This window comes from Physella acuta, unplaced genomic scaffold, assembly GCF_028476545.2.
Source record: "Physella acuta isolate Inbredline_101_S28 unplaced genomic scaffold, ASM2847654v3 ptg000150l, whole genome shotgun sequence".
In the NCBI taxonomy this organism is placed as follows: domain Eukaryota; kingdom Metazoa; phylum Mollusca; class Gastropoda; family Physidae; genus Physella; species Physella acuta.
In genome coordinates this window covers 45,238-58,991 of record NW_026731669.1, presented here as the reverse complement: position 1 = coordinate 58,991, position 13,754 = coordinate 45,238, and the positions used below count along the sequence as shown (strand labels likewise).

At 32.4% G+C, this 13,754-nt stretch overlaps 1 protein-coding gene and 1 long non-coding RNA gene across 2 annotated transcripts; one reads left to right on the top strand and one right to left on the bottom strand.

Moving 5' to 3' along the window:
• Window positions 1-3,513: 3,513 nt before the first annotated feature.
• On the bottom strand, window positions 3,514-9,333 carry LOC131935599 (uncharacterized). Its single transcript, XM_059292089.1, has 3 exons — window positions 9,323-9,333; window positions 4,990-5,043; window positions 3,514-4,651 (listed from the first exon to the last, which is right to left on the bottom strand). The coding sequence occupies exons 2-3, from the start codon at window positions 5,030-5,032 to the stop codon at window positions 3,744-3,746; spliced, it is 951 nt and encodes a 316-aa protein (XP_059148072.1). The 5' UTR covers window positions 5,033-5,043; window positions 9,323-9,333; the 3' UTR covers window positions 3,514-3,743.
• Window positions 9,334-10,180: 847 nt separating this feature from the next.
• LOC131935633 (uncharacterized) lies at window positions 10,181-12,855 on the top strand. The gene is made up of 4 exons (XR_009385962.1): window positions 10,181-10,415; window positions 11,349-11,527; window positions 12,260-12,489; window positions 12,623-12,855. It is a non-coding gene; the product is annotated as an uncharacterized LOC131935633 (long non-coding RNA).
• Window positions 12,856-13,754: the final 899 nt, after the last annotated feature.

The window sequence follows — 13,754 nt, the reverse complement described above, 5'->3', positions numbered from 1 at the left end:
TAAGGTTTGAACGACACGAGTTGACGCGTTCATTGGTGATGTACGGTTGCATCTTTTTAACACGTTTTTCTTAACTCAGCTTCGCGTTTGTGGATTTGTTTGTTTGTTGTTAAAATTGACATCGAAAATTAGCCCACTTCTGATTGCTCAATAGATCTGAAATTTGGCATGTAGGCTACTTTCGCCTAACAATTTCAGATGCAATCATAAAAACTAGCAATTAGAGACCGTAATTAGCTTAATTTAATTACGCCCCAAGGACCATAAAATTGAGGACATGATTTCTAAAGATACCGACAAGACTGGAGGCCTATTGGCACAGTTACTTCGGCCCCAATCGATGTGAGCGCGCTGGCCGTGATCGTATAGCGGTTAGTACTTCGCGTTGTGGCCGCGACAACCCAGGTTCGAATCCTGGTCGCTCAAGATTTTTTAGTCCGTGTATTTATAAACACTTAGTCAAGTCATACTTAATCAAGTCATTAGATAAAGTAGCAAATAAACTATATAAAAAACTTTTTAAAAAACGTTTTTCATGTGTAGCAACGGACTAAAAAGGAGAAAATAAAATACTTAAAAAAAACTTTTTTAAAAACCACGTTTTTCTTGTGGACTAAAAAGTAGAAAATAAATTTTCATACATTTGATGACAAAAAACGTGGGTCGGGCAGATGGGTCGGGAAATTTGATGGTGAACGTACCCACGTTTTTTGTCATCAAATGTATGAAAATTTATTTTCTACTTTTTAGTCCACAAGAAAAACGTGGTTTTTAAAAAAGTTTTTTTTAAGTATTTTATTTGGTGTTGTTTTTATTCATGTTTGCTGTAACGTTGACAAAACAAATTATGGCTCTGAAATTAATTGAGAGGAAAGACAACCATGAAATTCTATTGAATGTGTGAATGTGAAATATTTTCATTGTAATTTCCCATTTGAATATGACACATTGTTTGTGCATAGTTTACAGATTCAACCAAAGGCACTGATACTAAATGACTAAAGATAAAACAAAACATTAAATACATTAAGAGGATGTCATATTATGTAACACAATTGATACAATTGATACAATATATGAATATCCCTATAATACGCTGGAGGTTAATTCCTTTGTTGAGTATACAGAGATCTAGGATATAAACTATTGACAGGAACAGGAAAAAAGAAAGATAATTATGAAATTTTTTTCTTTTAAAATACTTTCATTATAGCGTTCTTTTGACTGTATTCTATTTTTGTTTTATAATTCTCAACTTATAAAACAAATAATTTGATCTTGTTATGAGGTTCTTTGTCTTATGTATTTTGACAAGTACAGCTTGTAATAACTTTGATCAATATTAGATGCATTATAATAGCTCTTAAATAATTTCTGTAAATAAAAAATGCCCGTATAATCTTTAAATATTTTGAGAGCTCATTATGAACCATTCGTTTTATGCATTAATCATTCTTCTTCTTCTTCGTTCTTAATTCAGTATATGTGGAGGATTTATACAACAAGCCCGACTTCGTGTATGAACTGGACTGTGGTCTCCAGATCAGCCGGTGCCCCATATAGTTTTCCATGAGTGGGGTGTGTAGGGGCCAGTGTTGGGATCGCGCCTGGCTATATAATGATAAGTCTTGCAGGACATGCTCCGTATTCTCCGTGGCCTTGCCACAAGAGCATATTTCGCCACACCCAATTTTTAGTTTTTTATACATGTGCTATTTTAGTCTGTTGTGACCTCTTCTGAGTCTAAAGATTATGCGTTGTTGGTATCGTGTCAAATTGTAATATCCATCGTCTTTTTTGAAGTGAGGGTGTCTTTCAGACCACACATGTGTTTGTTTTTTATGATTCTTTTGATTTCTTTTGGATGTAGCGATATTTCTGGATGTTTTTTCTTTCCCCCGGGATCCACTGCAGGACAAACTTGCTGCAGGTATTTTGTAGCCTTTCAAGTGCTGTCCTGGGTGTGTTTGATGGGCTGGGCTTCTAGAATTTATATTTTAGATTATAGCTATTCAGTGCCTCTAGCTTTGTGTATTGAGTGAGGATTTTTGATTCTCTTCTTTCTTCTATTGAACTAAGAGCGGCTATTTCCTCCATTGCTTTTATAGGCGTTGTTTTCATAGCTCCTGTCATTATTCTCAAACCAATGTTCTGAACTTTGTCAATTTTTCTAATATTTGCGTTTGCTAATGATCCCCAAGCCAAAACACCATATTCTAACGTAGGTCTCACATAGCTGGTGTAGGTTTTCTTTCAGGATGTGATTATTTGCTCCCCAGTCTGTTCCAGCCAGTTTCCTTATTACATTTAGTCTTTTGGTTCCCTTACTTTGTGTGTTATCTATTTGTTTCCTCCATGTAAATCGAGTGTCAAAAGTGACTCCTAGGTATCATTTTTTCTAGCACTTGGTTTTCTAGGGTTAATTTCATTGTATGATGCTTAATTAATAGGGTGAAGATTTTCTTGGTATTAATAGATAAGTCCCAGGTTTTGGTCCGTTTGCCGAGCTTGTCAAGTGTTTCTTGAAGACGAAATTTTGAGGTACCAATATATTCCTCTGCGCTGATTAGTGAAAGGTCGTCTCCAAACATGCTTATTTTTACTCTCATTCGGATGTTTTCATTTAAGTCATTTATATAGATGAGAAAGAGAGTAGGAGACAAGACTCCTCCATGAGGGACTCCATTTTTTATAGTTACAGTGTGACTTCTTTTTCCTTGCATGGAGACTGATGCTTTTCGGTTGTTTAGGTATCCTTTAATCCAATTTAGCACGTTATGAGATACTTGATGGTTTATTAACTTTAGAATTAAACCTTGCTACCAGACCTTGTCAAAGTCTTTTTCAAAGTCAACCCACACTATTGAGGTTGTTTTTTTTTTCTTGGAAGCCATCCTCTATTTCCTGAGAAATGTAGGTGATTTGGTCTTCAGTAGATCATTGTTTTTAATGTTCTTTGAACATTACATGTTTAACTTATGCCGTCATAGCCGCGTTTAAATTACCCTATTTTACTCATGTACCCATTAGATCTGGGTGGACTCAGGTACCAGAGATTTAAATTCGGGTGCTCTATCACCAGTTGGTGAACGTATTTAGAAGAAATAAGAATAAATAAAGTGTTTACACAAGTGTCAGTCTATCAGAGCGACAAACTCCGATCTCACTTAACATTTCTATTGGAGTAGGACAACACAAGATGTAGATCTTAACAGTTGTGTATGGTATCAGCTAAGTTTATTTGAACTTCACTTCATTAAAATTGATTATTCTTAGACAATTATTTATACTTTTAGAAGCTACCTGTTGGCTGTGTCGCTACATTGAATCCAAATGATTTTAAATCACCGATAGCCTGAAGGATATAACGTCATCAATAATAACAAAAGCTGTTTAAAACAATTTGAAAATTTTATAATTCGTCAACTTTCTGATCATCCTATTAAAATGAAAGTAATAATAAAGCATAGTAGTATAACCAAAATTAATAAGGATACAATAGCATTTTTTTCGAAATTTCATACAGGCAAAATATTTATAACATTATAAATGCAAAGTGCGTAAAATACATTATGGAAGTGCAAGTAATAACCGTGAAACGTTTCAAAACAATAAAAACATTTTTATAAATCTTTTAAGGTAATATCATTTTTACAAGTAAGGCAAGTCTTCAAAACAAACATCTGAACGACGCGATTTTCTTGGTTACATTGTGTAGCAAGGGGAGAAAACTAACAATCACATCAGCCAAAATACTCTCCACTATAATTTCCTTCAGAGTTTGATCCACTGTGGGGATGGAGATACCAAAACCCGACATATCCCGGTCTATAGACACACGCTCCACTGGAACCTGGACATGTACATGATGTGTACCAGTACCTGGTGTAACCATCTCTCTTATGTTTACGTGTCCATTTTCCTACAGAGACCTGTTTAGGACAGCCATGAGGATGCGACACTATAACGGTTAACTTGTCCAGATTAACAAATCTATCGTATTTGTCTCTAACTTCCCTACATAGACAATTAAAGCGCTGATACATCTTGTCAAGTTTATCAACCAACTCCAAGTCACAAGTCACATATCTCAACTCACACCTGTCTCTCCCAATGTCTGCCCAAACCACCTCCCAGTCATCAAGACTGACCACCGGACTTTTATTGTCATCAAAACCTAAAACACAACTGGTCTGTCTCGCCTCACTATCATCAAACACCACGTGTCTGGCTGTCGACACACAAACCTCCCCCCACACTTTGCTGGGTGTGGCAGAGACTTGACACTTGGCACAACGACAAGTTTTTCTGTCACTCTCTGTGTACTTGTCCACGCCATACACCCTTCCCGTCCCTAGCCTCATCACGTGATTTTCTCTGTCATTATAACATGGATATGGAACTTGAGTACCGGGGTAAAACTCTGGTCTCTCTAGACTGGTAAATTTAGTCTTTACCTGGACAGTTAGGGCTGCCATTGTTTTGATTGTCTCACACATTAGATCGTCGTCATGGTAACGTGAGGGGAGACAATTTCTGTTGAAATCTTTAAGAGGTATAAAACCTTTGTGACCTGGATTCTTCTTACAGCCAGTAACATAATTTTTTAAATCAGCTTCTCCTTCATAGCACATCTCAGCTTCATGATTTCCTACAGGAATAAGGGACACAGATTATTTAAACAGCCCAAATCAGAAAAATAGTGCTACAAAAATTCACATATGGTTTCATATACTTATATGTTTATGCAAGTACATATATTATATGTTTTAAATCCGAAAACAGTAGTAGTATGTAAGATTATTTACTTATAGGAATATGTTATAAAACAAAGCCCAAAAAATTAATAAAAATTATTTATTTTCTGAAAATGTTACATTAAATGATATCCCTACCTGTTGACTTAAAAACACATCAGCATAGATTTGTATTGCTACAGTAGCACAAATAGTTTTTTTATTTATGAATCATAAAAAAAATGTTTATAACCTGTAATTGTGGACAATGTTTGCTTGTTGTTGGAGTTTCCCATGGCTTGTGTAGCTGTAAATATTTAAAACGTTTTATTGTAAACCAGCAATTGTGTTTTAAGAGGTTAAATACTCTAAATCATTAATATAAAAAAAAAAGAAAATTCAAAAAGAAAAGAATGGTGTAATCGAAGTCAATGTCCTCAGCGGCGCAAAACCTGTTGAGACGTTTACTTAATTGTGTTGAAGGGGATCTCTTCCAACACTAAAGTTAAGTACGAAGAAGAAGAAGTTGAAAAAATGAAAACGTTTTTCATTGTACAGTATAGTTTTTTTTCCATGTTTCTATGTTTTTTTAGAGCACTCCTTTATGCAACTTATCTCTTCACTGAAGATTCTCAAGATTTTTTTAGAGATGTTGTAAATAGCATAATAAATAAATTATGAATGCTAAAAAAAATGAGCAGTAAAATGGAAGACTAAGTTGGGGCAATCTATAGGAATTTACATATAATATGTAAAAAGAAATATGTGTATTATTATTATTAAAGAAACTGTAAGAAAAAAAACAAAAGAATATAGATCTATAGTATTTTGAGTGGGGGTATTTAAATCAATAATGCCAAATGGTTGTAGGGTATAGGAAATGTAAAATATGACTTATGCTTTGTAGATTTGCTTACTTAGTAGGGATATAGAGCCTACATACTGTTTTTGACTGATGTATCTTGGGCCCATACTAAAAATGTACCTAGTATAGAATCTAGCTATACTTTAAATCTAGATCTAGATAAAAGAGTAGTTTAATATATAGGCCTAATTCAAATTTAGTCTTTCGCATCGCTAATAAACCGGGAGTGATCTCCCCAAAATTTTCTCGAATATTCTTATATGAAACAACAGGGTATGGCAACTCGGGATAAAGACATGAATTTTAATCCATTTTAAATACTTAAGCTTTCTTGTAGAAAAAAAAATTGCACACCAGGCGAAAGCAAAATAAAATGTACATAACAGTGCGGAATATTATTAGTACTTTATAAATTCACATGCGTTTCTTTTGAGAAATACAGAAAATTAATACTTTCCGTCAGCGGAAATTACTCAAAATTTGAGAGAAGGCGGATAATTAGACGTTTTACTTACAAGTAAAATTTCATTTATGTATCTGAAAGTAGAAAAAATTCAACTTCCGGTTAACGGAAATCGCTCAAAAATTTATACGGATCTACGATTTTGATATAATACTTATTTATGAAATTTCATCAACCTAGCTGTAAAGGTACTCAAGTTATCGTGTTTACAGACACACACACACACAGACATACGGACAATATTGCAAAACTATGTTTTTTTTGACTCACGATTACAAAACTTTCTATTTACGTGTCGTTGTAACTTATTTAACTAAATTCAAAGTACGAAGTATTTTAATGCGTATTCTATTCAGTGGCCTAGAGAGGTCGGGTGTCATCAGTTGCGCACTTAAAGATGTCGCCAGTAGCGTACGCAGGGGGGGAGCAGGGGGAGCGGCCGCTCCCCCTCTGGCCATTTTCAGCAAAGTGGCGCCTTTTTGGAAACTTTTTAAACTCAAAAGTTTTAAACAATGATATTTGTAAAAAATATTTTTGGTCGGCACATCTATGTAAATCAGAAGATTTCTTTTCATGCAGCAATTAAGCATTATTGTACTAGTCTAGTAGAGTAATGTTTAAAACACCTATTAACAGCTGCATCAGTTTGCATTCTAAAAATAACCATTACGATACATTGCAATGTTTAAAAAACCTCTACGGTAGTACCACTTGGCAAGAGGGGTGTTAAGTTTAAGGCAACTGTATAATGTATTTGCTTACGAATAATTGAATTAGAAAATGTTATACATAAAACTTCACACATAATTACTTTATATATACAGTTTGAATCGTGTGATTAATTTTTAAAAAATTACAATACAGAAATAAATACAACTGATGTGGCACCTCTATTTAAATTTACTTATGAGCAAACTGCGTAGTGGTGGGGACATTTTGACAAGGTCAACAACGTCATCACGATGAAGTAGTAGTATTCTTACAGTTTGAGCGATAGTGATTACGATTACAAATTATATGAAACAGTTACAACCCCCCCCCCCCCCCTCCCCCATGGACCCTTCTGTAAAAAAAATATTGTCATAACACCACTGCTACTTATTTAAATCTATTTATGTAATATATATATATATATATATATATATATATATATATATATATATATATATATATATTTGTGTAATATATATTTGTGTAATATATATGTATGTTTAGAACAGTCATCTAAAAACTGACGCTATGTTCACTCTGAGTTGGTTATCTCCCCCCCCCCCCCCACACACACACACCTCACCACCACAATTGTGTAGAGCGACATTAATGTCACACCTAGGTATACACTGGGTTGGATAATTGACCTAAAGTGAACGGACAGTGGTAAATTAAGTTGAACCCCCCCCCCCCAACCCACCCCGAACTAATATGTTAAGTACATGTAGAAAACCGCGTAATGATGTACCAAAGTACCATGCCGCCAGAAAATTAGCTTTATAAACGTAAAACTCTGTGAATATTGTTTTTGCAATTACCAGTAAAAAGGTGTGTCATCAATACAGTGATCTTAACTTACCTATCACTATGTTAAAAATGATCTTTAAAGAACACAAGGAAGCAGTAGTTAATTAAAAATATATGATCTGAACTAAAAGACCGATATTTAGTTAAATGTAGGATGTTATTCAAAATGTTACTCTATTATAACGAAAAGCTTGGTTTTATACCAACTCTGATTTTAAAAACTTTCATTATGCTGTAATACTTTAGCATTTATGATGACGATACATTAAATTCTGATTATAGACAAAAACATTTTGTAAACACGAAAATTGTTAAACAATTTCATTATATTCTAAAGTAATTATTTATTTCTTTTGACATTTATAATTAAATGTGTAGATATATACATATTTATATTAAGAGAGTGATTATTTCCCCTATTTCACTTGTCTTAAATAATTTCCCAGGAATTATTATGTAAGAATTTATTTTTACAAGAATTACAAAACAGATTGTGTTACGTTCATTGTTTTTTGTTGTAGTGTGTGAATATATATATATATTTTTGTTTAGATCAGGGGTCTCCAAACTTTTCAGTCCGAGGGTCGCATTAAGTATCAAATTTCAGTTCGGGGGCCAGTTTCTTCCAAGCAAGTCTTTGATTTTTCGGGGCAAAGCTCCTCAGCCATCACCAACAAACGTTTTTTTCCGTGGACAAAAATATCTCCACGGGCCGGATAAGAGGACCTCGCGGGCCGCATTCGGCCCGCGGGCCGTAGTTTGGAGACCCCTGGTTTAGATTGATGCAATTTTTGTTTTGTCGGCCTACTTTGTGTTTTTTTTTTCTTATTTCTTCTGAGTGCTACTTTCAATTTTCAATAGGACGTGTTAAAAATTCGGCGCCTTTTTTGCTCTTTTCGCTCCCCCTACAACGAAAACCTGGATACGCCTCTGGATGTCGCTCACCCCCACCCTCCACCCCCCGTAATTTTTTAAATATATAATTATACACACACACACACACACGTACATATATATATATATATATATATATATATATATATATATATATATATATATATATATATATATATATATATATATATATATATATTTATTTATTTATTTCTTTATCTATTATTATTTTTACTGTACCTATATTATTTATAGCTAAACATTCCCATACACACATTAGTAGTTAGACTTTCTAACATTTACTTTTGTTCTTATTTCAGAATTTTCCGCAATTATAAACGAATAATTTAGGCCTATGAGATTAGAATTCAGGAGGAAGAAATTGAGGCTTTCTCCTTACCCAGTGATGAAGATTGGTTGCCCCCATGCAAAATTGTTTCCAAGGGGAAAAATGATTTTTACAAATATTTAAATAGATGAATTTTAAAATTTTCATAAAGTGTGTGGGATTGCCCCACTTGCCATGTTTTTGTAACAAAAGTGAAATATTTAAAAATTGTTTTTTGTTTCATGAATTATCTCTATATTTGTTTGCCATTATATAAATAATGCATGTCTACTTATACCCTCAATATTATATTGTCATAGTGTTAATTTTAGATTTTTTACAATTTTTATAGAAATGTAGTGTATGGAATTACCCCTATAAGTAATAATAAGAGATAATATATATAAATATACACACACACATATATATATATATATATATATATATATATATATATATATATATACAAAAATAAAATAATAGAAGATAAAATGGGTCTACAACACAAATAACAATACTCAACACCAATTTCCACGTCCACAGCCACACTACAACCAACTGCTTCACACACTAGCACACGCTCATCTGACACACCTCGCGTGAACACAACTCGCTCCATGTAAACACACTCAACCAAGGGCTACAACTATACACAAAATTGAAGGTACCTGTCTAAGGGCCTATAGCAACAGACAAATACCACAAATACAACAGTAGATAACACTAACACTCTATAAATAATAGTAAGAGATTATATATATATGTATATATATATATATATATATATATATATATATATATATATATATATATATATATATATGTGTATATGTATGTATATATATATATATATATATATATATATATACAATAAAAAAAATAATATAAGATAAACATACTCAACACCAATTTCCACAGCTACAGCTACGTCCACAGACACAATACAACCAACTGCTTCACACACTAGCACACGCTCTGCAAGCTGTCACCTGACACACCTCGCGTGAACATCACTCGCTCCATGTAAACACACTCAACCAAGGGCTACAACTATACACAAAATTGAGGGTACCTGTCGTTTGAGTACACAACACACACAAACAGGGGACATGTAAGGGACGTAACAAATGCCATTTTTTATATTATAAAGTAATTGGGTGTTGCAGTAATACTTTGCTATATAACATGCTATTTTTCAAAAAATTATATAAATTAATTGGCAAGCGCTAAAATTATGTTTTAGCTGTCAAAAATTAAAACAAAATATTAAGTATCGATTTTTACGTGTTTTGAATTTTTTAATTCAAGATAAACTATTGAAATTTTTTTTTGAAATAATTAATAATATTAATTAATTAATCCATTCCAAGTTTTGGAAAAACTTCCGCCAGGGAGAGATTAAATTTTCCAAACTAAATGAATTTTTGTGATCATGATTCCCATTGATAAAAAAAACATGGCGGCTGCTTGTTTCTTGACTTCGCTTCAACACTTTAAACTCATCATGAACTCCCAATATGCAACAAATATACACAATTTCAAGTCTATTGTGTACGTACGGTTGGGAAGTAATGTATTTGCATTCAATTCTGACAGAAAAGTTTTGTGGCGGTAAGTAAATTAATTATTTTTTAAAGTTAATGTAAGACCTAGCAAGCCTAGCCCCAGGGGACATTACTCCTACTGAACGATTTGGTAAACAGTAAACAGTAGTAAACACTTATCTAGACCGTCTAGTTCGATGACAGAATATTACCAAAAAAATAGATCTAAAATCTAAATCTACCTGATCCTTAATATATAATATCTGTAGGCCTATATCTACTTTATTACTTTATTAATTATACTGATCCATCTAAATAAAAAGTGACAGTACACTTCAGTACAGTGATTAGATTTAGAAACTACTAGATCTAGAATCTAACTAGTCTAGATCTAGATTGAATTCTAGTTCTAGATTTTAGATGCTAGTGTAAGTGTGTGTTTGTAGAGTAGAGAGCTAGTTGTAAGTTATCTAATCTATCTAGTTACTCTAGTCTAGTACTACCTATCTCAGTCTGTCTAGTCTAGTGGGGTCTAAGCTAAGGCAAGGCCTAAAAGGTGTGTAGAGTTGTAAATGTAGACTGTAGAGTTCACTAGTGTAATAGTAATAGAGAGTGACTGTAGCATTGCTAGTGTCAGTGTGAGTTGTAGTAACAATCTACACAGTAATTTAGAAATTTTGTCTAGGACTTAGTGTCAGTAAATATTGTAACATACACTTATTACTCTAGCCCACAATCTAGATCTAATATGGAATGTAGCAAAATGTATCTATATCCACTTATTTAGTAGGCCTTGTACCCTGATTATTAGATCTAGAGTTTAGATTTAGTAATAGAATCTAGGCTTAATGTTCAATATATATTGACCTAAAGTAGTTATAGATTTAATGGCTAGTTTTAGATTCAATTTTATTTAAAATTTTGATTATGTATAAAATGTAAACTATAATTATAAGAGAAAATTCTGAGTAGAAATATTGTGTGAACATCTATTTTTCAGATTACCTGAATTAAATCAGTGCATATAGACCTCTAGAAAGAAGCCTACACAAGTTCCAGGAAATACAAGATGAAGAGTATAAGTTGCCATTATGAAGGGATAATGTAGTCAGCACTATGCCCAGCCACTTTTTTTGCTTTCCCCAATGTCAAGTACCCATCAGAGCTGAGTGTTCTCAGGTACGTCCTACAGGGCACAGACACAAGTCCAAACCGAGATCAGAACTTGAGACTTTTGGGCTAGCAGCCAAACGCTCTAATATTCAGCCACGCCATCCCATAAGTGTAAATACATTAATCATCCCTATTTCAAGTGACATAACTAACTGGTCCTTTACAATAAATGACATAACATTTTCAATTTTCTAATTATTTATTTAAAATGTTTAACATATAAATGAAACTATTTCAATATCATATTGCTTAATTATTACATCATCATAAACAAATAATAAAATAATACATACATGTAACAATTTAAATTCTTGGGAAAATCAAGATTACTTTCTCAAAGTTGACTGTGATCATGTAAAATGAAAAAAGGTGATATTCAATTAGCTATTTATTCTTCAGTTTTGCTTTTTTCCACAATATTGACAGGATTGCATTGTTCTTATTATTGTGAAAAGCAAAAAGACTAATCTTAACAATATTATTATATATATCTAATATACATTGATTATTAATTTAATAAATGTGTACCTTGCACAACCTGATCACACATAAACCATACAATTTACATAGTGAAAAGATTTTATTTTTGTCATCCTTTGTTAAATGTACATGAAAGAATAGATCATTGTGTATTATATATACTTATAATACTTACATATTAAATTTAATAAGTATAATAGTTTGAAATATATAATTACAGACATGATGAACCATAAATATTTTATATTTCATTCCCAGGTAAATGGAACTTCATGAAAATTGAAGAAAAATTAATAACAAGTAAATGAACATGGTGTTATGGGTTGCTGCAATCACCACTTTAATGGAATTTTTCAAGGACAATTTAAATGTAGTAAAGAAATAGGGATGCCACTACAAATCTGGTGATGTCTTTTGTATCTACACAAAGGAATCAGTTACTAGCTTGTGCAAGCATGAAAAAAAACATGTATAATGTAAATGTAACTGTAAGTATTCATATATATATATATATATATATAAACATCTTAAAATGTACAGTAAATTAAGTGAATAAATTATTACACTCCAAAATTGTAATTGAGTGTTTTTGGAATGTTTAATAGTTTTGTTTCTTTTCAGTTACATTTGAACAAAGCTATGAAAGTAACATTTCTTCATGTGAATGTCCCAGAGGAGCTAACAGGTGTTCACAGACTGCTGTACAGTTTTGCCTTGTTTATTCACCAAGAAACCCCATGTACAACTTATGAAAATGCTGTTTAGGATCTGCTTTTGGTTTCTCAACGCCAGAAAGACAAGATGAAGAGTATAAGTTGCCATTATTTTAAGATATTTTATTTTAGAATATACTGATTTTGTACACCATGTATTCATGTATGTTTAATTATGCATTTGTTTAAATTGCCACCAGTGATACATACATGAAGCCTAATATATATATATATATATATATATATATATATGTGTGTGTGTGTGTGTGTTTGTACAAAGTTAAAACATTATTTTTGTATTAGAGGAGTTTGTAGATTAACAAGACAAGCAATTAATTGAAACACAATATCTATGTGTGTTCTCATCTCGTGGGGTATGCATGTTAATATTTTAAAAACTTTAATGCGCTGAATTGCACGCTCTACATGTATCCTACATCTTGCAATACTTTTTGTACATTTTATCTCATTCTCTGTAAATTGGGGATTACTTAAAAAAGGAGGGATATTTACAGACACACCTGGGGGAAGTATATTTTGAATAAAAAATCCTTTATCGGCTAAAATTAAATCTCCTGGTTGAAAATACCTTATTACACCTGATTTGAGAAAAATTTGTTTATCTGATAATGATCCAAGAAACATATTTGAAACAAATGAGATGTAGCCATTAGGGCAGATGCCAATTAACACCTTAAATGTGTTTTTAGATTTATAAGAGGAATATGTTGCTCTTTGCTTATCCATCTCTTTTGGGATTTCAATTTGTACTTCTGTGCAGTCAACTACCATTCTACAATTGGGATATTCTGAAAAGCTTGAAGGTGCAGCTTTTCTTATTTTATTCATACTAGGGTATGTTTTCATTAAAATATTTTTAAATAACAATTCATGCATTAAGTATGTAAATGTAAGAAAAATGTTACGTATAGTATTAATGCTGCAATTAAAAAGAGATGACAAATGAAGATATGTGTAGTCTTGTCTTAGTTTCATTAATGTGATAAAAATCTGATCCTCTAAGGATATGGTGTTAAAAT